This window comes from Trachinotus anak, unplaced genomic scaffold (genome assembly GCF_046630095.1).
Source record: "Trachinotus anak isolate AG129_WGS33_773 ecotype Australia unplaced genomic scaffold, CSIRO_AGI_Tana_v1 ptg000032l, whole genome shotgun sequence".
NCBI lineage: Eukaryota > Metazoa > Chordata > Actinopteri > Carangiformes > Carangidae > Trachinotus > Trachinotus anak.
The window spans coordinates 2,376,916-2,401,044 of NW_027273883.1; the positions used below are offsets into that span (position 1 = coordinate 2,376,916).

General features: G+C 41.1%; 1 protein-coding gene across 9 annotated transcripts in view; it reads right to left on the reverse strand.

Annotated features, from left to right (window-relative positions):
- The window catches only part of mef2d (myocyte enhancer factor 2d), a 103,762-nt gene that overhangs the window by 20,421 nt on the left and 59,212 nt on the right, over positions 1–24,129 (reverse strand). For 6 of the 9 annotated variants that reach the window (XR_011686584.1, XM_071468214.1, XM_071468213.1 and 3 more), the window contains exons 4-6: positions 21,515–21,652; positions 11,948–12,179; positions 7,730–7,783 (exon numbers count right to left, since the gene is read on the reverse strand). Coding sequence is in view for 8 of the 9 variants with exons in the window: in XM_071468214.1 (XP_071324315.1) it covers positions 7,730–7,783; positions 11,948–12,179; positions 21,515–21,652 (424 nt within the window). In the remaining variant the exon portion in view is untranslated. Of the gene's footprint in view, positions 1–7,729; positions 7,784–11,947; positions 12,180–21,514; positions 21,653–21,789; positions 21,925–24,129 lie in introns of all 9 variants that reach the window. The other 3 variants (XM_071468212.1, XM_071468216.1, XM_071468217.1) reach the window with 1 other exon arrangement.

Sequence of the window (24,129 nt, forward strand, 5' to 3'; positions counted from 1 at the left end):
TGCATGTTATTATGAGCTCTGAGTTATTACCTTCATTGACCTAAACATGCAGAGATGTTTTTGTGATTCTCCTTCCCTAAGCATTGTGTTTCAAAAACATATTTCCAGTACAAACCAGCTTGTTCCAGGAATCTACTGGAGATGAGAGTCAGTATCTTGAACCCAGACAGAACAGGGATCAAATGTAACTGATGATTCTGCTTGAATTAGACACTGCTATAGGTCGTATCAGAGGACTGTTGGTTGTTCAGGTTAGAGGACTGGTTGTTGAACGTTACATCTGCTGAACATGTCCTTGAAAGAAACCAACTGGTCACATTCCAAACTCCTACAGTGCAACGCCACAGTTACTCTGTAAGAAACAACAGCAGCAGGTACAAAACTTGCTTCAGTCGGAGAACAGCACCTCAGTGTGTCTGCCAGAATCACACAGATATTCTGAGGTAGGATTGAATTTTCCTTCTTTTAATGCTTCCTGGACTTGTATGTTTTCATGTTTCAATAATTAATTAATGACTTTTCAATGACGCTTGGGTGGGGGAGGGAGGGGGAGGCGGTTCTGGGCGACAACAACAGACTGTCACTGTTGCTTAGGTTAAAATAGGATCTTGATTCAAACAGAGACTCAGTCACAGAGTGAATAAAAGGGGGACAGCAGGGACTTTCCCAACTCTGACACACACACACACACACACACACACACACACAGAGGCTGTATTCCCCTCAGACAGGCAGAGTCAGGGTGTGTGTGATAGCAGATAGCAGTTCTCCATGACGCCGCCTCCAGACGACAGTGGCATGTGACTCTGCTTCATCTCAGTCACACACACTCCAGGGAAACACACACACACACACACACACCATAAACTTAACCTGACAACAGCAACAAGAGAACACTACCTCTGCTATCAGCTCAGTGGGGAGGAGGGAGGGAGGGGGGAGAATGGCGGGAAGGAGAAAGTGAAAACAGGGCTGATGGAGGGCGGGAGGGGTGAAGGAGGGCAGGAGGAGGGAGCAGGGATGGAGGGAAAGGAAGCATGTAGACACAGAAAGAAAGGAGAACAGAGAGGAGGCAGTTTAACTTATTATTTATCCAGAATAGTAAATAAACCAAATAAACTTTATTGATAACCTCCTGGTCAAATGGAAAAAATATACTAATGACTGAACAGCTGTGGACAGAGGTTTGTGAAAACAGGAAGGAACAGGAGGGGAAGCTAAGGGTTAAGGATGAGGAAGGTAAAATGGTCTGGTAGGAAAAAGGAAGAAGAGAATAAAAAAAGGAGATGAGTAGGCAGGAGGATGGGAAGAAAAGAGGGAGTAAAAGAAGATGTACGGACAGAGGGAGGAGTGAGGAAGGAGAGCAGGAGGAGGAAAGGGAAAAGGTGAAGGTGGTAGAGAAGGAAAGGAGAAAATAGGTAGAAAATGAGAGAGGGTGAAGGAAAAATGAGGGAAATGCAGAATGAGGGAAAGGCAGAAGGGGAGAAAAGGGGTAGGAGGTAGAGAATGACAAAGAGACAGATTGATGTAGGAAAGGAAGGAAGAAAAGAAGGCAGAAAATAAATGGGGTGGTAGGGGAAAAGGGAAGGAGGTAAGGAAGGACAGAAAAGGAGGCAAGAGTTTGTGAAGGAAAAAAGAGGTTGGGAAAAAGGAGGAGGCTAGGAAAGAAGAAAGGAGCTAGGAAATGACTTAGGGATGATAGAGGAGGTAGAAAGGAAGGATGGATGTAAGAAGAAGGTATAGCAAATAAGACAAGAGGTGGGGACAGGAAAGGAGAGAAAGGAGGTAGAAAATAATGGGAAGGACGTAGGCAGGATGGAAAGATAGGGAAGGACAGAGGAGGTAGCTAATGAGAGTAGGAATTAGGGACAGAAGAAAGGAGACAGGAAATAAGAGAAGACTGAAAAAGTAAGGAAATATCAAAGGACAGAAAAGTAGGAGGTAGGGAATGACATAAGAAGTAGCGACTGACAGAGTAGGTAAGGAGACAGAGAAGGTGGTAGGAAAGGAAAGAAGGAGAGATTGGAGAAGAATTTCCCAGCAGGCACCGGACCAGTGAGATCACCTGTGTCCTGCTGACGCACAACCCCCCCCTCCCAATCCCATCATTAGGTGCATCTGGGAAATCCTGTGACCCTGTGTGTGTGTGTGTGTGTGTGTGTGTGTGTGTGTGTGTGTGTGTGTGTGTGTGTGTGTTAGTTATGTGACGTGCACTGAACACGTGTGCGTCACTGACTGATGGGAATCTGCTGCTGGTTGCGTTGTGTTCATGTTTGTGGCTAAAGGAGGAGGGAGGCGGCTTTGTGGTGACCCCGAGTTATGAGAGTCACACACACACACACACACACACACACACAGTTCTCTGTGAAATCTACATTTTGTAGTAGCCCTCAAGCCAACAGCAGACCCCCTGTGTGTGTGTGTGTGTGTGTCTCTCCATCTTCTCTGACCTCAGATGAATGTTTGAAAGTCAGTGTCCAACAATAAATTGTGGTAAAATGTTGTGATGCAGAAATGTGACTGTTCAGTGCTTTAACTTTTTGACCAACGCGGTGAACTTCAAGGTCTCAGCTGCCTGAAATGATTCATTGGTGTCCAGCTGCTTAAAGGCTCAGTTCAATAAAAATTACAAAAAAAAAAACAATTAAAAATTATCTTACTTATCTCGTGATATCTAACAATGCAGACAGTTCAGGTTCAGGAAAATGTCACTGTTCACTGTCTTTTATTGGAACTACTTTTACCGAAGAAATAGTCCCTATAAAAACTGTGGACGCTGAGGTCTGTGGATTATCCAGAGTAACTGAGACACAGTTACTGGTGGGAAATGTTGATGTTAGAATTTTTAAATGTGATTCTTCAGCGCTGTCAACAACACAAACAAAATCCAGTTCACCTCCACTGTACTGACACAGAGCAGAGATCTTCAGGGACAGAACTAATACGCATAAAATTAAAACTATCTGCATGAAGAGATACCGCTCGTAGCCAAGAGAAAAATATGTGTCCTCCTCCCCCAAGTCGAAAATAAACTAATAACTTTGGGTTATTCTCCACCAGTTAATGTTTAGTCTTCACTATAAATTCGAAGACATTGTTTTATTTGTATTTTGCACAAAAAAAACAGTAAAAAAATAAATGACTGAAATAAACTTTTAATTTTCAGGAGAATCAAAGTCAGTTTGTTTTAATTCTAACTTTGTTAAAAATGTAATGACAAAGTGTATTTTATATATACAATCCTGAGAGGACTGTATTATAATACTGTGTGTGAGTGTGTGTGAGTGTGTGTGTGTGTGTGTGTGTGTGTGTGTGTGTGTGTGTGTGTGTGTGTGTGTGTGTGTCTGTTTGTGAGGTTTACACTTGAAGTTCTTCTCCTCCTATTCTGAGAGTGTAAGTGAGTCATAGCAACATGTTGATGTATGTGTGGCTGTTTCTATATATGTTGACTGTTTGTATGTGTTTCTCTGTGCCCTTTACATGTGCTCCTCTCTATGTATGAGTGTAAAAGTGTGAGTATCTTCTGTGTGTGTGTATGTGTGTGTGTGCGTGTGTGTGTGATGTCTCCTATTACGCGAGGCTGGGCGTGGGAATGTGAGGAATGCCGGGTGACGTCAATGGTGACATTCCAGGAGCCCTGAGTCCCTGGACAACAGCTGAGAACGACTGATCCAAGAGAAGAGGAGGAGGAGGACAGGGAGAGGAAGAGAGGGGAGGAGAGGAGGTGAGGAAGAGAGGAGGGGAGGGAAAGGAGAAGATAGGAGAGAAAGGTTGAAAATGAATGGCGGCAGAAGAGATGGACTGAGAGGAGGAAGATGTAGAAGGAAGAAAGAGGGGAGAGAGGGAAGAAGAAGAGCGGAAGGGATGAAAGGAGGTGCTGGAGAAGTGGGAAAAAGAGAAGAAGAACAAAGGGAATAGAAAGATTGGGCTGAGGGGAGCAGGGATAGACTGAGACAGGAAAAAGAACTGGAAGAAAAAAGGTAAAGAGGAGACACATTAATAGAGAAGAAGAAGCAAGACAGTGATGAAGGTTAGGAGAGAAGGAGAAGGACAAGGAGCTGAGAGGCAAAATGAGGAAGGAGGAAGCAGAGAGAGAGAGAGAGATAAGGGATGAAGGACAAAGAGAGTGAAGCAGGCAGCCGGGTGGATCAGATCACCTGAGCCGCGTTCTGGGATGAGGTGGTTTCATGTTTCCACTCACGAAGGAGTTGTGACTGTGTTACAGTGAGCCGCAGGGACCCTGAACGCAACATTCAACCTGACAGATGCCCATCTATTGCCTGCTTCATAAAAACAGTCCCAGCTACAGAGAGGTCTACACCACTCAACAATCTAACGTCCGCTGTGGCTTAAACCTTTCCCCACAATCAAAAGTGTCACATTTTACATCATTTTAGAGGAAAATAATAATAAAAATAATAATAATTATTATCATTATTATCTTTAACACTGTCAACCAAGTCTGGTGAAAACAGACGTGTCACTGCAGCCAAAGCTTCTTTATCCACAAGGGGGAGCTGCCTCATCCTGAAACTGCCAGAACTGCGAAGATCCTATTTAAAATCAATCAGATTATTCTGTTCAGAGTTGGAAAAAACATCACAACACAACATATAAAATAACACATGATTCATCAGTTCGTTTCAGTGTGTGAACAGTGCTCATTGAACTACTGAGAGCCAATCAAATCTCTCAACAAGAATATATACACAGCAAATGTGACACCTACTGAGAATCAAGCTACTTCAGTAATGTCAGTAAAATAATGCTGAAGGTAACAACTACTTTATAAGGTTGGGACTAAAACAATTCACTAGCCAAAGCTTCAGACAGAGCTGGACGTTTCTCACAGATTGTGACTCCTTCATAAGCTGTTCACACCTGGCACTAACGTGTGTCTCAGGTGATCCAATCACAGGCAGGCATCTCGACACCACTTCACACCTGTCATTAAAGAGCGTCTCCACATGTGTCTCCAGTGTCCACCTGTGGTTGGATCTCACTTCCACACTCTAAACGCAAATAAACACGTACTTTAAGTTTCCAAAGACCAAATGTATTGTTGTTTTTCACCAGTGGGAGGCAGCAATGCACCTCCTGTAACTAGTTTGCTGGAAATTAAAAGAAGAAGAAGAAATTACAAAGGTACAGATTGGGTCTATTCAATTGCCCCAGATGTCTGATGCGGACATATCTCATTAGGCTTTTTGAAATGTTCAGATATTGTGGACAAAACCACTTTTGACAACACGAATGAGTTCGTTGTTCCGCGAACACAGAGGACGTCAGGTGGGTACATGGTCCTTGAATGCGGCCAGGGACACATTCGTGTTGACACTGCTAAAAGAAAGTGGCCCAGACCTCCTCTGATCAGCTCTCAATGAGTCCTCAATACGTTCACACCTGTACTCAGAGATGTCTACTTGTTATCAGGGCCACAGGAAGCTGGGAAACTCTCATTAAACACATAAACTCACTTTATATTTACTCTTCTATTGATACTTGACACTGAGCTTGGAGATGAATAATGATAACACACAGACCTGTTCTTTCAGCAGCAGCTGTGCATTGATCCAGGTTCACTGTTAAGAGCACTGTTTCAAAGAAAGTACACACTCTTTCATTAATAGCCTTGAAAAACCAATATCAATATTGAAACTTGGCTTTGGAGTACTCCTCTGATACAGTGGCCGGAAGTTCATATAAATGTATTGATTTCTTTTGGCCCACCTCACCCTGAGACGATATGTTTATCAAGTGAATATAGAAAAAAAAAACACACCTTCCCACCATATCTATTACTACAGGCAGGCTGGCAGTATCTGTCCTGGCTAATGGGATTTAAGGGGAGAGCTCTGGCCAGTGTCAAAGTCACCTCTGAGGAGAGTCCTGTGCCAAGACAAGGGACAGTTGGATGAGGGGGGTTGGGGGTGGGGAGGTGGCAGCGGCGCAGTGGTGAGTGGGGTGGGGCGGTAGATTATTCCTGAGAGGAGACGAGTGGGAACAGCTGAGAGAGACAGCATGAGAGGGGGGAGGGAGAGCGTGTAGACGGAGAGATGAGGGGGGAGGAGCAGTGGGTGACAGGAAAGAGAGTTGAACTCGCTGCTGCTGTACCAGGGTTTTAAAATGAGGTATCAGTGTTCCACTGGAAATCTGACGTTACTGAGGGATATCTGGCTCCTGCTGGCGCGAGTCTCTTAACAGATCTTCACTTAACAGGTCTCTGATTTGTTGAGTCTTTTAACACATTTGTAGGCAGAATTACATCAATGAAAAACGTCCACAAAGATGGACGCAGCTGTTGTAAATCGACTCACAGAAATAACAACTCTTAAAATCATCATGAGAAACATAAAGACCCTGAAAACGTATTTTCTGTGTCAGCTTGTTGCTGTGAGCAGTTGGATCCTACATGGACACAGTTTTACTTAGTTTCTGATCAGCTGTTTGGTCACTGTCAATCAATTCTAATCCAACTACACCCACACAGTCCTGATGAAGAAAGTTAGAGACGTTTTTAAGTTAAATTCTTTTTAAATAACTAATTAATGTTGTTTTAAGCTTTGATTTCTTGTTAGTTCATCATCATACTTAATATAGTGAAATACTTGAGATTTGAAGTGAAGTTTTCAGGCGCTTTAAACCAACTGCTCCTGGCTGTTGACTTAAAATCACAGATTTGTCACTTGCTGCTGATTGGTTAGAGCAAAAGAAAACAAAATACCCTCCTCTTCCAAACAGGAAATGACAGACTGAACGAATGAAGTGAAACAAAGTGACACTTCAGTCTGATAAAAGGGGAAATTTTCAGTTGACGTCCTGAACTTTTCTTCAATCGGTCTTCTTTTTCTTCTTTTCTATTTTTTTATTTTTTTTTTTTAAGTAACTGTTCACTCTCATCACAAAACACATATTTTATACCAAAAAGTAGAACTCCAATAAAAAAAGTGTCCTTGGTGCCACCTGTAAACAGTCCTCTCTCAACAGACTGGTGGCTTTTGAAGTCTTCAAGTGTCGTTAACTGAATTCTCAGAGTTTAATATCTCAAACTATAATTCCAACATGAAGAAGTCATTTGTTTGGGGTTTTGAACATTAACAAAATTCAGTCAGGAAATTGAATTTCAGTAGCTGACAATGCTGGTGCCAGAAACACCAGAAAATGTTGAGCTCATTTTCTGAATCACTTGTCACCTAACAGCTGGAAGATGCAAAACTAGGTCTGAAATATTGATCAATTTAAGATGTTCACAGTATTTCAGATTTTTGAGTCACAAAAAACCCCCCAAAAAAACCAGCTGAGGAGTTTTCATGTCCAGTTTCTGTTCCTCCTTTCCAACAACTCTCCACTCCCGTTTCTCTCTCACAACCTGAAACCCATTCTGTTCTTTGGACTGTTTACAAGCAGCTTGTGCTGTGACCGTCAGCTGTCGTCAGTCAACAGGTGCTTTCGTGCTTGTGTGCAAGTCTGAGAGTCGTGGACACGAGACAGAGCCTGTTGCTACACATAAAATATTCTGCATCCCTCTGTCCGTCAGTCAGTCTCAAAAATCATTTCCTTTTAAAAGTCCAGAGGAAACACAGAGAGCAGAGAGGAGCAGGGTGGACGAGCTAATGTAGTGTAGTGTAATGTGTGTGTGTGTGTGTGAGTATTTGTGTGTGTTTGTATCGACACAAACTCCTTTCTTCTCAAAAATGTGAAGCATGAGAAAGGATAAGGTTTTACTTACGGACTGGACTCGGGCACGCTCCATTTGAATTCCCCAGATCTCCTAACAGAGCACCTAGAAAGAAAACACACCATGATCACTACATGTATTATAACATATACATATATAAATAATAAAAATGCCACTAAAATGACTTCATTTCAAAGTTAGTCTGAACAGTATTTGCCTAAAACGCTGCATATCCCATTTTGATGATGAAGGATATCATTAAATCAAGTACGTCATTAAAAAAGTGCTACTGCTGTTGAAACTCACTTCACTCTATGAAGGACCATAATTGGTTTCAATCCCGCACTACCAGTTAATTTCAAAGTGCCTGTTTCACCACGTCTCAGTGGTACTTATTTCATATTTGGAGGGGGAAAAAAAAATCTGACTCATTTTAAATTGTGAGAGAAAAGATTAACTCGATGTTCACCCAGAGGTATTTAAAAAAATACAAGACTGATACAACAGTGTTCACACTGGGGATTGGCTCCTTCATGATGTCTTGTATTCTTGCATGATTGTCATTGGATGTTAGTGGTCAGCTGGTTGCCATTACTGCATAAATGTGACTGTGACTCCAGTGGTCCGCCAGAAGTAACACAACACATTTTGGGTGAATAATAGCCAGAGGTGTTTTTGCAGAACATTATGATGTCACAGTGAAGTTGACCTTTGATCACTTGGATATAAAATGTCATCACTTCATTTAATCCTTATAAACATTTAAGTTAAATTGTGTCATAATTAATGTATGAATTCGTGGGTTATGGGCAAAAATGAGTTTTGTGAGGTCACAGTGACCTTTGACCTCACACAGAGTTCCCTTTGTCTAGGTGTAACTTAGAAATTGCATTCCTGAGACTGGGACAGACTGACAATCCAAAAACTCTTTTATAATACAAAGTTATTAAGTTGTCCTGATTTAGATCAAGAGGAATGAGACAGAAAATCTACTGAAGCATCTAAATCCTGACTTTCAATACTTGATAGTGACACATTATTTTCGAGGTAAAAACCTCAGCCCTACAGTTACAAATATGGATGTAAATTAGCTTTTGAGCTAAACCTGCCTGCATTTAAACTGACATTTGTGAAATTAGCCAACATTTTTCTAATAACAATGGATTAAATATTATATGTATTCTACCGACAAACTCATGGAGAACTATCACCCAACCCTGCAGCTCCCCTCAGTTTTAGGGAACATTTTAGCTTCTTTCAGCTCATTGTTTTGGTTTTCAAACAGAGTAAATGTTGTTTATTGCTAATGTTGCTCCGTGTCTGCCAGATGTTTAAACACGTTTTGCAATATGAGCTTTGTAACAATAATAAGTCAGTGTGTGTCAGCCAAAAATAAATACAAATGAATCACTGCAGCTTGAAAACGTCAGTGTAGATGGATGTGCTCTGTCCCTAAACAGCACAGTACAATGTGTCTATATATTTTCATCTTCATTCAAACATTATTCTCACTTTTTCCCCCAAATGGCAGAGAACATTTTTATCTGCTGACACTCATTTTCCCTCTTGTGGTAGAGATTCAGTTTTTTTGGCTCAAACGCTCTTGAGAAAGAAAACTCGGGGTCATTAGGGGTGAATGAAAAAATATCTGGCTGGACTGACGCGTGGAAAAACACCAATGAGCAAACATGATGAACCCAATACATCTCTGGTAATGTGGATGCATAGCAGGGTACAGCAGAGTATTTGCACTGCTGAGGTTATGAGGACGGGGGAGGGAGGGAGGGAGGGATGGGGGCGTCCATTACTGCTATGTGAAACCCTCCTGCCTCGGAGAACGGCATGTTATGAAAGATGCTGTAATGCATTTGTTGCGCGTTACATCACCTAATTCTGACTTACAATGAGATTATACTGGTCGGAACAAAGCTTGATAAGTAACCTTGTCTGAGACGCAAAAATGGGGCACAAATCCTTTTAGTCAGAGGGTGAAGGATTGGTTTGCCACACAGAGGCAGCAGGCGCACACAGGAGCGTACCAGTCAAAGAAATGATGGATTTCTGTCATTATAAAGCAGTGTGCACTTACTTGAGCAAACAGGAGCTACCCAGACTGACAGGTAACCGAGCATGCTGGGTAGACAGAACATCAATACACAGACTCAGACTTGCTTCTATGGTCATTTTGCTGCTTGTCAACTCAGAAAATTCTCCACAAAACACCGTCGTTACATAAACTGTGCTTCAACATGCGGAGGGCAGAAAAATAACACCTGCCACAACTTATGAAACATGTCTTCAACTAACTACATCACCATGACAACCATGTCTGTAGAGGTAGCTCAAATTATTTCAGCTACAAGAGACGTTTAGCAATCAGCACTCTGACAGGTGAGGCATATTGGTCTCCAAACTGTTTGAGTGTTGGTCAGAAACAGTTTACATTTAATATGATGAAGGGAAGAGTTTGGAAAATCGTGACGACAAACTTTGCAAAAACTAGGCCAAGCACACACAAAAAAAACTGAACTGACAGCCACAAGTTTAAACAGGGATGAGTCAAATATACATGACATGACGGGTTGACAGATGCTGCTTGTTGGCATTCAGCTAAATATGACCCACATTTACAGCAGAGTGTCGTCATGTCGGCTGGACTGCAACGGCGAGGCCGGAGCAGGAAGCACAAATGTCCGTGGCTGACTGAGTGACTGAGTGATGAAGCTGCAGCATTGGTCAGTCGGCCGATTGTTGAAGTTTCCCCATTGGTCGTTAACATGAATTGGCACAAACAGTTTTTATTGTATTGTCAGTGTTGCCAACTTAACAACTTTCACATCCCTACAGAAACGTATTTCCAGTGTTTCACAATGTGCAGAGCTGGTTGCTGAGGTGACAGGAGGCGGGGGTTCATAAAGGTGGAGGTGACGAAGGAAGTGATGGTAACCAGGGCGACCGGTTACTTTGCGTGAAAGAGAGCTCAGGGGCAGGGGGCACCTCTGTATGCCCCTCGCAGATAAATATGATGTGATGACATCATGAATAGTACGTCATTTAGCGATTTTTCGAGCAGACTCTAGCTAATTTCCACTGACAGTAGTTGTTTAAAAACTAAAAAAAAATTTTTTTTACATCCTCAACTTTTGAATATACACGGTCCAACCATACACTAGGTTCTGACCTAGTCTTGTTACCTTAAAGTCCCTTTTCAATGTTTATTCAGACTGAGTGATTAAATAATTACTTAAATTATAAAAGGAAGATGTGTCATAGACATTAATAATATATAGGGTATCTTTATGTGTGGCGGTGGCAAGTTCTGACTGTCTGCTTGAGAAATTCAGTCCTATTTTCTAAAAGTTAAAAATCTGATCATGTCACAAAAAACCAATACATTTACAACTCATCATTGTGCATCTGATTAAAATCCCAAACAGAGTATCTTTAACCTAATTTGGTATTATTACAAGACATTGTTATTTCTTCTGGTGTTAAAATGCTGGCTTTACTCAGCCCTGCTGTTCACATTATTCTGGCCACCTCTATGGGCTTCATGCTAATTTTTATTGCTCTCTATGGAAGAGATGAAGGCAATAAATCAACAGAGAATCTAAATTTAAATTATAGGTTCAAAATCAATATTTACTTGCCCATATATAAAGTTAAAGTGTTACTGGTCACTGTAATTCTTCATCTTGCCAACACCGGCTGAAAACAGATCCCTCAGTTTCAGTGATGGGTGACAAAATCTTACTTACTGATCTGTGTAGCGAGTATCGACTGGAGGAACAACTGCGACCAAAGGTGCTGATGATGCACATGTGGACATGTGATTATTGTTTTTAAGGCCGATTATTAAGACAGATCATTAAACAGAAACTTGAATTTCTTTATTTTTCAAACTTTGTCTCCCTTTGCTGTTTCTGCACCACAAGACAACACCTGTCAATCACACAGTGTGGGCGGCGCAGTTGTTTTTCTTTGGTTTTCTTTTGATGAAGTTTTTGTCAGTGGGGCTTCTTTCTTCTTCATTTTATTTCAAACGGCTGTTGATGCTTTCAGAAATGCAAAACTCATCATCTGCTATGCATTAGAAGATGATTCAAAGAGAGGAGTGTTTAGAGCCGTGACAAACCGGTTTGACCAATCAGCAGGTCAGAGAACTGATTCATATGAAGATACCACAGATTATTGATTAACACAGCTGCAAACCTGCTGTTCACAGTTTAAACCGAAGCAGTCCACCTCTGTCTCACCCCCGTCTCTTACCTGCGCTGGCTGGTCGCTGTGGTAACCCTGGCGACACGGTGTTCCTCTGCAGAGCTGGTTGCTGTGGCGACAGCAGGCGGGGGTCTGTGAGGGTGGAGGTGACGAAGGAGGTGGTGGTGACCAGGGCGCCGCCGGGGTTGTTGCTGAACTGGAGGGCCGCTGCCGCTGCTGCGTTCTGATTGGATACTGGCACGGTGACTGGCATGGAGAAGGTGGGCTGTGGGACTGTAGACTGGTGGAGAGACAGGAAGAGGGGGGAGGGCTTAGAGTGTGCTGTGTGAATGTCCACTCTGACACACACAGACAGTAGGTGATCAGTTAGTGATCGGCAGCAGTGCGAAGAAGCCTGCAGGTGAAGTCACACACTCACACCCACAACAGGACAGGAAGAGTCTTTCCAAAACCAGATTTCCCTTCAGAATTTTCTATCAAAGAGACACAAAAGTAAAAGCACTTTCAAACTCTACATCTTATCAAATCGATTTTTCTGTTACTATAATTTATCTAAGTTAGAACAAAAAAACAAAACAATCTGCCACTTAAAGTAAGGACATAATTTCAACCTGTTTCCAAAAAAAATGTTTTAAAGAATTTTCTTTCTTTTTGTTTCAAAATACAGACACTGATTTCTAGAAACCACTTTAAAGAAGTTTATCTATGTCAGAAACATTGTAAAATGAAACTCCTAATGATACTACTGTTATGACTGAGAGAATCCAAAATTACTGATGGAGGTATTTTTTGCCATGTGAAATTTAATTGTTGTTAAATATTTATATCAAAAAGACTTTTTAGAAGTTGTGGTGTATATAAAATTTAATGCAAACTTAAAAGAGTTTACTTTGAAATTTGCTAAAAACCTGTTTTAGTTGGAATTCTTTTAAAAAAAAAACAACTCCAAAATAAAAGGCCTCTAGGTTCTCATTTCATGCTATGTTTTGTTGTCGGCAAGACCAATGACAATAAAGTTGAATTGAATTATCTCTCTCTATATTTTAGAACTGAAAACCCTTTGTTCTCACAGAACGTGGAACAGGCTGAAATATTCTCACTGCACTGACAGATGCTTGTTTCACTGATGTTTTACAGATCTGTTGTAACCTACAGATTAAATACTGAACTGAATACCTTCTGTCATTATTGATCCTTTTGAAAAGCAAATCATGTGTTTTCAGATTGATCTCCAACCTTCCAGGCGGTGATGGTTTCAATTCCTGTCATTAAAACTGAACCTAAATGACTTGAGATCAGCTGTGAATCACAGTGAATGATCTGTCAGCCTTTGTTTTCTTGTCACGCTTCGCTGTTACAGCAGGAAATCAATCTGAAAGTGTCAGACATGTCAGGCGTCTGCAATTTGTATTCAGTGCAAAAACACTGGGAACAGGTCGTTTAAGGGAAAAGGGTTTTGGAAATAACTCTTCAAATGACTGAAAACACACATCAAATCTCTCTCTCTCTCTCTCTCTCACACACACACACACACAGACACATACACACACACACACACTCACTCAGTTATAACATGCAAGGTGACTTGGTGGAAAGGCCAAAAAGCTGTGTCGCCTTTCACGCCTCATGCCAGGTTAAAACACTTGTCGCAGCAGCGGGTTATTGCATCAGGTTATTGGTGACATTTCATAGCGTGCATGTCAGATTCCAGCTACATCCCACCACCCCCACTGACATGTGCTCGTCACCGGGAGCCTTCGGAAATATCCTGCACTGTGTGAGAGATCACCCTTCGCCGCAGGAATTCACTTAATAAAAAGTACCTTGGTCCCTGATACCTCCTCTAACAGAGCCGAGGCGTCTGGAGAAGCACTAACTTTCCCTTTTTACTCTTTACCATTTTTTAAATGGTCAACCTTGTTGCCTGTGTTGACCTACGAAAGTGGATTTCCAGACGGTCCAGGGTCCTGAAAAAAAGATAAAATCAAGGGCAAGGACCTCGGGTTGTCCAGCCATCTGACCCATTTCACCCTGTTCCAACTCAATCTGAAAGGAGAACTTCTATATATAGAATATGGGCCAGTGCAGCACTGTACTGTACTCAAACTGCCTGGGACCCAGTTTAACACAGAGGAGGACGAGGGCACCTTCCTGCCCTTGATTTCTGTCTTCTTCTTTTTTTTTTTACTTCTGCTATGTTTTCTAACTTGTTTTTTTGGAGGGAATAAAGGGAAAAGTGAACGAATGTGTGAGAAATCGGTCTGACTAAAGTTGAAGGAGACACTATCCTATGTTTGGTGACTCTTTATTTTATAGATTGATTTACAGGTGAGAACTGTGTATTTCGGTTCTAATTATAAGGAAAATGTACTTTAAAAGAAACGCTTGAAGCTGAATATTCATATAATATTCAGTCATCATTTAAAACCCCTTTTCTGTTGGATTGTATTTTTAAAAGGAGTATAAATTGACAAATTTCTAATTTGACACAAAAGCCCATCAGCATTAGGTGGAATTAATTTTTACACAATTATATGTAGAAATAATCTTGGAAATTAAAGGGAAATTATCGTCCTGTAATATAAAGCACCAGCCTATCGTTTATATTTTATTGCAGAAGTTTATTCAAGTGGAAAATGGGGCTAAACTATAGCTCAGAGGGGAAGTTTGTCCTTGCAGCCAAAGAAATGAACTGACTCTGTCTGAGGTTTAAAATCCACCCAACGAAGGTGAGTGTGTGTGTGTGTGTGTGTGTGTGTGTGTGTGTGTGTGTGCGTGTGTGTGTGTGGGTGACCAGGGCGGGTGAAGATAGCAGCAGCTAACAGCACTACACCACTGCACACTGGCCAAGCACAGGGTGGAGGGAGGGTGGATAAATGGATGGGTGGATGAGGGGTTAGTGCAGGTGGAGGCGGAGGTGTGTAAACACGGAGCATACAGCACCAGAAAGGATTTATCCTCACAGGGCCTGAGGGGTTCAGTGGGTTTTCTACAGCCTAACACTTTTCCACTATTTAGGTGTTAAGCTCTAAATCCTAGATGACCTCCGACCTCTGACCTCAAGACAAACTACTGTCTACAAACTACAAACTACTTATTACATCAAAATGAACGAAACTAACAAGGACACTTGAGATTTTTGACTGTGAACATTTTGCGACATTACAGTGAGAATGTTATTTAACCCCCTGCTGGGTCAGTTTTACAATGAAGCTTCGTTCATGTGATGTCATGTGGTGGCGCTGAGATTGTTTCGCCCGTTTTCTGCACATCATTCAAGACAGTGACGAATGTTAGAGTCTCTGACAAACCAGTCGCAGTTTAACCACTATTCCAGAGCTCATTATCTTTCCAAAATAGACAGTGGGGTCCAGAAGGTCCCATTCAAGTCAATGGGAAAGTGGTCCCAGACTTTTGGACTCCACTGTATATTCTGAGCATGAAGTGTTTTGTAAATATTTATTTTTTTGTATGAGTTTGTCTTTTTTTTTAATTCTGAATGAATAAACAGATGAATAATAAACATTAGCATCAGGGTGGGGGCTAACACTGAGGACAGTGAGATCATGTCCTCAGTGATATTTCTGTGAATTTGGGGGATTTATGGCGACATGAAGAGTTTACATTTTACACACGACACACGTTGAGTATTTTAAGGCTGACTTTTTTTTGTCTCTTTCAAGGCAAAAACTATAAAGTTAAAGTCAAAAGAATTTAGTTTTCAATTCAATTCTACACCAGAAGTTAAATATCTGACGTCAGGCTATGATGTAGGGACATGACGACATTTACAAAAACATAACTGAAAAGCTGAATTGATAAATAACATTACATTTTGTGACTGATTACAGGTATACATTATTTTACAGGGTTTGGTTTGAGGCTAATTTTAAAATCCTGGATGCGACCATGGTAACGTTAACTCTAACAGAAATCAGCTTATTTTAGTGACTTAAAAATCTGATGTTTATTAGTTATCTTTATCAGTTGATTTTAAAAGTTTCTTTGTTTGGGAGTTATCTACAGCTTTCTTCAGCCTGACCTGCTGACTCTAATTTAAAGTGTTGTGCTGTAGAAACTTTAGTGACTCCGCAGCCACACCACAGCAACCTTCTTCAGGTATCTCTGTCTCTCTTGTTGTTGTTGCCTGTTTGTTATATATTTAGTCCTGTTTGGTCTCAGTCACGTCTCCACTGGACCTCCATGATGGCTCCAGCCTCTGGTTGCTAGGAGATAGGTGACATAACTACAAAAGCTCTTCACTTCTTCTCTAAATGATGAATTTTAAATGTGTCCTCAGCCTGCTCTGCACTGTGCTCCACTGAGCATTAATCCGTGTCTTTGGCAAATTACATGTGAATTTATGTCAACCCACTCCAGCTCCATTTAACACCAGCGCTCCTAATAACAGACAGGAGGGTTAATTGGGTACTGGCCGTCATCCTGCTGATTTAACAGAGTAAGTGAAAAAAGAAACAAGAACCTGTTAGGTAAATAATTGACTAGGAGCTTTACTGGAGGCTCATGTGAGGAAGCTCAAGGCCTCTCCAGCGTGAAGAGGGGAGAGAAAGCTAACCCATTTTCCCTCAGAGGAGCTCTCTCAATAAGGTTGTGTTTCCTGGATGCAAGGGTAAATCAGAATGAATTAAACTCATGGCCTAGTTTCCCTTTCCCTCCCTCTTGTCCTGGAAGCCTTTGAAAGTTTTTTTTTCTATTTCCCTTTTTCAACTTTAGGATTGTCGCATCTTATTTGTTAGCAGCTGTGGAGCCGAACACAGGAGGAACTTTGGAGAAGTGTTTGGGTGACCTCAGATGTCAGAGCACTGGACTGGTAATTTTTCAGTTTCTGCTTTCCTGCCTTCATCCCCATCACTCTGACTCACATCTAACTTTCTTAGTATTTGATTAAAGATCAAAAAAACAGCAGTGGGTGACTCGCTGGTCACCATCTTCGAAGGATCTGAGTCTAATTCAAATGAAAACCGTTTTATCTGCAGCTCCAAAAAAACTTAAAAACAACGTTTATATTTCAGGGACCAGTTGAACAAAACACCTTTAGTTAAGATTTTCCTTAAAGTCTGGGTTTAGGATTCCTTAAAATGTTCACCTAAGTATTTAAAGTTTTCTCATCATCTTAGTCTTATATTTAAGGAATCACTTAAAGTCAGTTAAACTGTTGCACAAAACACCTTAGCGATCTGACAACGTGTATCATTAGCGCTAATAAACGGTCTCCATGGAAACAGTATAACTTTTCTGATGTAAAATCTCTTTCACTGCTGCGAATGCCTTAACTTTTTTCCTTTTAAGAGATTCTGTGCAACCCTGTTTTCAACACCCTGTAGGGGTCTCAGGGTCACGCGGCACATAAACACAACGTCCAGGAGAGTCAGCTCCGCAAATCATCATCACATTCTACTGAGTGACAGTGAATTACAGCCGGGCAGTGACGTCACATTAGTTAAAGAATGGAATAATGATTATGAATTATAGAATAATGAGGTCCTCTAATATTCTTTTAATCACATTTATGTGACGCTAATTATAAAATCACATCATCAGATCTGACACAAAACAGGGAATTATTTCAGAATGAATTCAATCAAAGTATCTTTCGCAGTCCCGTCCATCTCACTGTGAATATTACAAGTGCTTAACTTTATTATTTATCAGATTATTTTTTTTTTAAGATATTTGCACATGTACTTTGGTGCACTGGAAAGTGTCAGTTTTGAAATAAGATTATCCTGCACACTGCTCGAGTTTAGCATCACGATTTATTGATCATCCTAACGTTTCGGTGTCTCTGGCTCTTTGTCAGACGTATTTTGAAAAATCATGACACAAAGCAAGAATAGTATGCGAAATATATAAATTATAGAATATTTAAATTTCTGTATAAATTTGGCCATACTGTGACATTTTAGACCCCTGACAGATCTTGCAATCAAAAAACCATCTTACATTTGACATTTATTATAGCGAAGTGTGGTATTTAGAGTGAAATTAAATGTTTCAGTGCTGCAGACAAAATGCAGGATTTATTAATTATTAATTATGACTAAATTAGATGTAATGAACTGTGCAGCTCAAGCAGCATTTTTAGTAACACCATGATTTACTCTTCACATTCATACTGAGCCCCTACAGGAGACTTTCAACACGTTCAGCTCTCTGCCACCACGCAGGTCTATGAGGAAATCTACTTCTTACTCAGTTTCTCAAACCCAAAATCTCAGAGCCAGAGCAGGATCAAACCAGAGACCCTCTGGTAAAGAAAAGAAAAAGCTCCCTTTTTTCTCGCCTACCACTGTGCCAGTGTAACAGGAACAGATCCATTAGCTCGGGGCTCGTCTAGTCAAATGTCCTGCCCGTCCTCCCTCGCCACTCTCTCCCTACCTCAGGAGGTATTTTAGTACAAGTGGGATTAAGCTTGTATATCCCGGCCCCTAGCTGTCATGCTGGGGATTATGATGCTGAGGGGAGGAGTGGTGGGTGGTGCTGTATGCTTCCTGTTTGCCAGTGCTCTGTGAAAGGTGTGCTGGGCAAAACCCGGCAGGCAGAGCTGGCTAAGAGACTGAGGGGCAGTGTGGTGATGGGGGTGTGGGGGACGCTACTGGGCTAGCGGCTGTTCGACAAGCGCCAAGAGTGGCGGCTCTCCTGGGGTGGTAGATTGAATTCTATTCTTCCTCTGTCGCAGCTTTTCCTTTTCTGAGGGAAGCTTTTAAGAGCCATTTCAGCTCAGTGCTCACACAGCACAGACGAGCTGACAGAGGCCGGGGCAAACTCAGGAGGAGAGAAATTCATTGAGCTGATTAAAGTGAGAGGCGGCTCGTTTTCTCTAACAGGCTCGCTCTGATGTATGTGAGATGTTTGCAAATTACTGATGACAATCACTGACAAAAAGGTCCTTTAATTTAAAGGAATTTAAAGGTTTTTTTTTTACCACTTGGATCTTATATGTTCTATGCATCATTTATTAATCCATTAATATTAATATATTCATCACCAATTCCTCATGTAGTTTTATGCTTAGAGTCTTTGACTCTAGTTTTGTGATTAACAGTGTCTGAACGTCTTTCCTGTCTCCTCTGTATCTGATGATCTGGGTGGCGAGCTGCTGCATACGATTGCTCTTAGAGGAATAAATAAAGTTGTACTGAATTAAACTGAACTGAATTGAATATCAATTATTTATTATCTACTGTCAAGGATAGTTCCATCCAATCTATTGGACATTACCCATACAAAAATGTGATGTATGTATCACCTATATGTCCCTATATCAAGACTGATGCTGCCATATATGTCACTTATATTATTATCACATATATACATCCTCTGGTTATATGAAGATATGCATTTATAACATCTGTATGTGTACATATATTAAAAATATCTATATCATTAATTTTTACTTTTGGACTCCACTGTATATGGTATCAATATATACTGACAGGCTTTTAGGATGGATATATATTTATGTAACATATGTCCACAATATAAACATACATGTTATAGTATGGACTGACACCTGTTGTGCTTGAATATTACAACAACATATATCACATGTTTATATTGCACCTCTTTATAGTTGCAGCAGTTTGTGAAAGTACTTAGTGTTTGTGTCCCATAGGTGAAGCAGGTTTGGTTTTATTTTCTGATTGTGTACGATGAAGTGACAGAATGAAATGAAGAGAAGAGAACAAAAAAGCAGACTTTTCCTCGCTAAAGATATTAGGGATATCCGCCGTCTTAACTCCCCTGCAGCGCCTCAACGTGACCGCCCCAGCCCCAGGTGACCAATTGGAGGAGCTGGCAGACTGGAAGAGGAGCTGTAAATTGAGTGCTACTCATTAAAGTGACATTAATGGCATTATTGAGCACAGAGGGAAAAAAAATGAATCACGAAGAAATTGGCACAGGAGCGGAGCGGTAAAAAGGGTTTGGCAGAGTGCCAGTCAGGAGGCAGAACCTGGATAATGTCAGGAGCACATCCAGTCAGAGGAGCAGGACGGCTCTGGAACTACACTGACCTCAGTTAGAGTGTAAATGACGACCGTTTAGCAGCTGCACCCTGACTCTCCCTGTGTTACCTGTATAATGTCAGGAACAGACTCAGCCCTGCTGCACACGGCTCATCTTCAGTTGCACACTTGTATCTTCAGTCTTGCTAAGTATTTCACAATTGGTACTTCCAGCCAACCAACCCGACTGCTCTGAGGCATGCTCCAAATGTGTTGATTATTACCATAAAGCAAGATTTCCCTTAGCAATATCAGTTGCTATGCCAACTTTTGTTAAAACTAGGGACCTAGTTAGCACTCCTCTCCGTCTGTTGTTTATTCTTGTACATTACTGAACTTGCAGAGGCATCAGAAACAAGCGTATTAAAGCTGTAATACTCCTGAGGGTGCTCTTCACTGTGATGACTGTAACTTCACATGAATAATCACAGTGCAACATGCCCTGTTTGGTCTTACACTACTTTTTTTAAATGACTTCTTACTCACACAAATTTAGATGTCTGCAAAAGAATTCACATCTTCTTCATATTTCTGTTTTTTTTTTACTTTAACGGAGTACAAGAAGTCTGTTTTTATTATCAAAACAATATGAAATCTGCCACTGCAGGAGGTTTGTGTTGCACAGTTTCCACAGCAAATATTTCAAAATAATAATAAAACAAACTGCATCACAGGATTTTTTGTAGAAATAAGTTTTATAATAACCTTTATAATAGATTAATTTTTTTTTTGAACAAGGGCTTTGTGTTTGTTTGTTAATTAATCAAATGATATAAAATTTATAAATTAATTTGATAATTTGCTGCTTTTTTTTTCCTGTTTGATATCATTGTAAACTGAATATCTTTGGGTTTTTGACTTTTGAAGATGGCACTATTGTTTTTTAACACGGTGTTTTTTTTCCTTTGAGTGATGTTATGTGAACAAAGCTGGTTTTCTCCTCTCGCGATATTGTTCCAATTAAACGTAACAACAGATTTCCAGCAGTCTGCCTCTCATTTGGCTCCCTGGGGCCTGACATGGCAGGCGCCACAACTTGAACACTAAAAAAGTGTTTCCATTTCAATACTGTGAAATACTGCTTTGTTGAAGAATCTTTACAAAAAACTCCACCCAACATGCGATCGTATTAATTCTTTTGACATTTGAAATTCACGCGTTTCCATCATTTGTTTTTAAGTTTGCAGTTTCAAATTGTGCATTAAGTAGTTTTTTTTTTTACATTTAATAAACAAAACTGTTGAATAATGAAGTATAATATTAATTGGCAGATTAACGAATAATGAAAACAATTGTTAGTTTGCCCTTTAGTCAGTCAGCTCGGCCACTCTGCCCAACCTTTGCTGCTCAGACACACACCATCAGAGGAGATTGTGGGTAGTGATTTGGTGGGTGGGGGGAGGTGCTGTTGGTAAGAGGTGAAGTGGAGGAGGTGAAGGGGTGAGAAGAGTGAAGGCGAGTGCTCTGTGAGTAGTCAGGTCGCCACCCGCAGCCGGAAAACCTCCAGTTTGTCTGGTCAGCGGCAGCAGCAGCGTACCAACACGAGGAGGGGGGGCAGTGTTACACAGAGGGGGGGAGGGGTACTCACTGACAGCCTATAGTTCTGCATCATTTTATCAAACTCCTCGTCAATTTTTTTGTATTTCTCCTCAGTGCGGGGGGTGAGGGAGAAGGGCTCCTCGGGGTCTGGGCTCTCAGAGTCCCGGTGCTCTTTCTTGTTCAGAGCCTTCGTTCCCCAAACAAAAGAAGAAGAAGAGGGCAGACAGAGAGAGAGAGAGAGAGAGAGAGAGAGAGAGAGGTAGATAGAGAAGAAGAAGAGAAAGGGTAGGTTAGATAAGGTGACAAAAGTGTGACGGTACTCACGCCGTAGCGTTTGAAGAGGCTGTCCAGGTCCTCAGTCTTGCGGTACTTGTCGTCATTTAGCGGGCTTTGGTCGATGGAGTCGTCGCCGTCGGGCTCGGGGCTGTTGCAGCCGTTAAAGCCTTTCTTTCGCAACGTCTGAAGCGGTTAGAGAGGGGTAGAGGAGAAGGAGGAGGCACATTTACATTTCATTTTTCATGCACATTATTGGATCACCACTTTAATTTCTAAGACAGACTAGAGCATTTTCTGTTTCTCAAACACAAATGACCAACTTGATTCCACCTACACTGTTCGACCAAGTGGTGAAAGTCAGATGGAAGAGTTTGACCCTGGTGACACACATCTTTAAGGAGCAGAAGAAGAGTGTTCCAGAAAACACACTACCAATCTCTGATATTTCTCGATCGAATTGTGAGGGCAACGTTTGTAACATCAGCCGCCCACAGGGAAACAAGCTATTAGCATTGAAACTGCACTCGCTCATCCAGCAGGTGCTCTTGGGGGGTCGTGGATTAAAAGGGTGAAGAAACTACAGTCTCCAATCCCAAATGGAGAAAGCTGTAAAATCAAAGAAGGTGGACTGAGAAAACAAGCACCCCCATCTTCACCAAGTGCAAAGGATCTGCTGCAGCCGCCTGTGTCACTTTTACAGAGCGAGAAACTATGTATAAACCTGAGCTACATGTCAGAAAACACACCAAGGCATCACACCTCTGCACACATCGGCTAATCAACAGTGTTAGTAATTGGTGTGAAGCTTTGCACTGAGGAAAGTGGTTGAGCGAAGCAAAAGGGTAAAAGGGTGAGTTAGGAAGCAAGTGGTGGTTTTAGTGCCGCGGCTAACGGCAGTCAGGATGTGTCAGTGTTAGCACAGTTTGGAAAGGGCGAGAAGAGAAAGAGGAGACCAAGGAGCAGTCGGAGAGCGATAGAGATAGAGGCTCTTATTTTGAGAGGATTCTGCTAAACAAGATTTACTGTTAAGTAGCTTTGCCTGTTGGGCCCCTGACCACACAGGCAAGCAGACAGATCCTCACAGCAAAATGGATCTTAGACTGAAGCTGGAGAGCTCTCTGTGGTCCAAATACAAGCTTTAACCCTGAACGGTGCAAAAAGAAAAAAATCCCTCGCCTTGAAATCTATCAGCAAAAGGAAATAAACTGTAGTACACTGCAAAATAAATCTCCATCATATCCAGTCATTCCCATCGGTAACTGAGTCCTGAAATCTGCCTTTGTATTAAAAGACTATTACATCCTATCTCCGACAAACTTCAACGCTTTGAAACTTTATGTTTGCAATCATCCTACACTGGCAGATTTTAGTTCTGAGAATACAAAGAGCCATAAAAGTGATTATAGTCCATTTACTACAGATCATGTACACAGCTCACCATTTTGCAAACTATTTTGTTGTTTTTAGAAATTTAAATGCATTTTTCCTATTCTTGTCCACCACCACTAATCTCATCTCTACAGACTCCTAGGCAGTAGTAATTATTTTGGCCACGTGTAAATACAATATAACATTGATACATTATGATCCTATGGAGTTGTTAAGACAAAAAAGGCTTATGTTTAGTCTCCTTTTAGCTCAGATTTGGTCTCCACCAGATCCAGAGAAAAAGTTTGTGGCTCATTTGGTGCTCCATGTTCCACTTTCTTGTTTTCTAGTCTCAAACTGTCTCTGCCTAAAGTCTGGCAGGGTTCAATGGGTTTAGAAAGCTTAAACGGCTGCCTAATGCTAAAGGAAGCAAGGTTGATAAAAGCAGTGAGACTGAACAAGACATAAAATTTCCAGAAAACAGTGAGCTAAAAGTTGCTAACACGCTGCTAAAGCTGGAGCTGCAAAAATGGTAATAATCCTCTGTGAGTTTGTCCCTTAAAGTGACCACTTATTGAGAATATTAATTAGTGTACTTTTAACTTGATGTCCACTGGGACTCTTTCTAGAGTCTGCTAATTGATTTTCATACTATTTGAAAATGGATGGACACCAATGAATGTCTAAAACAGTGGGAAAAATACATTAAAAAATCTAAAACTAAATAGTGCTGAGTAAAAAAGAAATGCAGACTTATAGTTAAAGCTAACAAAAACTCTGGTTTGGTCATTTAAGGACACAAAAATTAAATCAAAGAAGATTTTCACAGTGTATCATTTCACTGATTATCCATTAGTAGCAAAGTACTCATATCAGATCACAGTCAATATTTCACACACCCTATATTTTCTTTAATTAACAACCACCTGCTGTGTCAAGTGTGACTGCAGAGTAGTGGTGGTCTGATTAAAACATAAGCACATGTTCAATGACTCCCACTGTGCACAATCACTGCTAAGT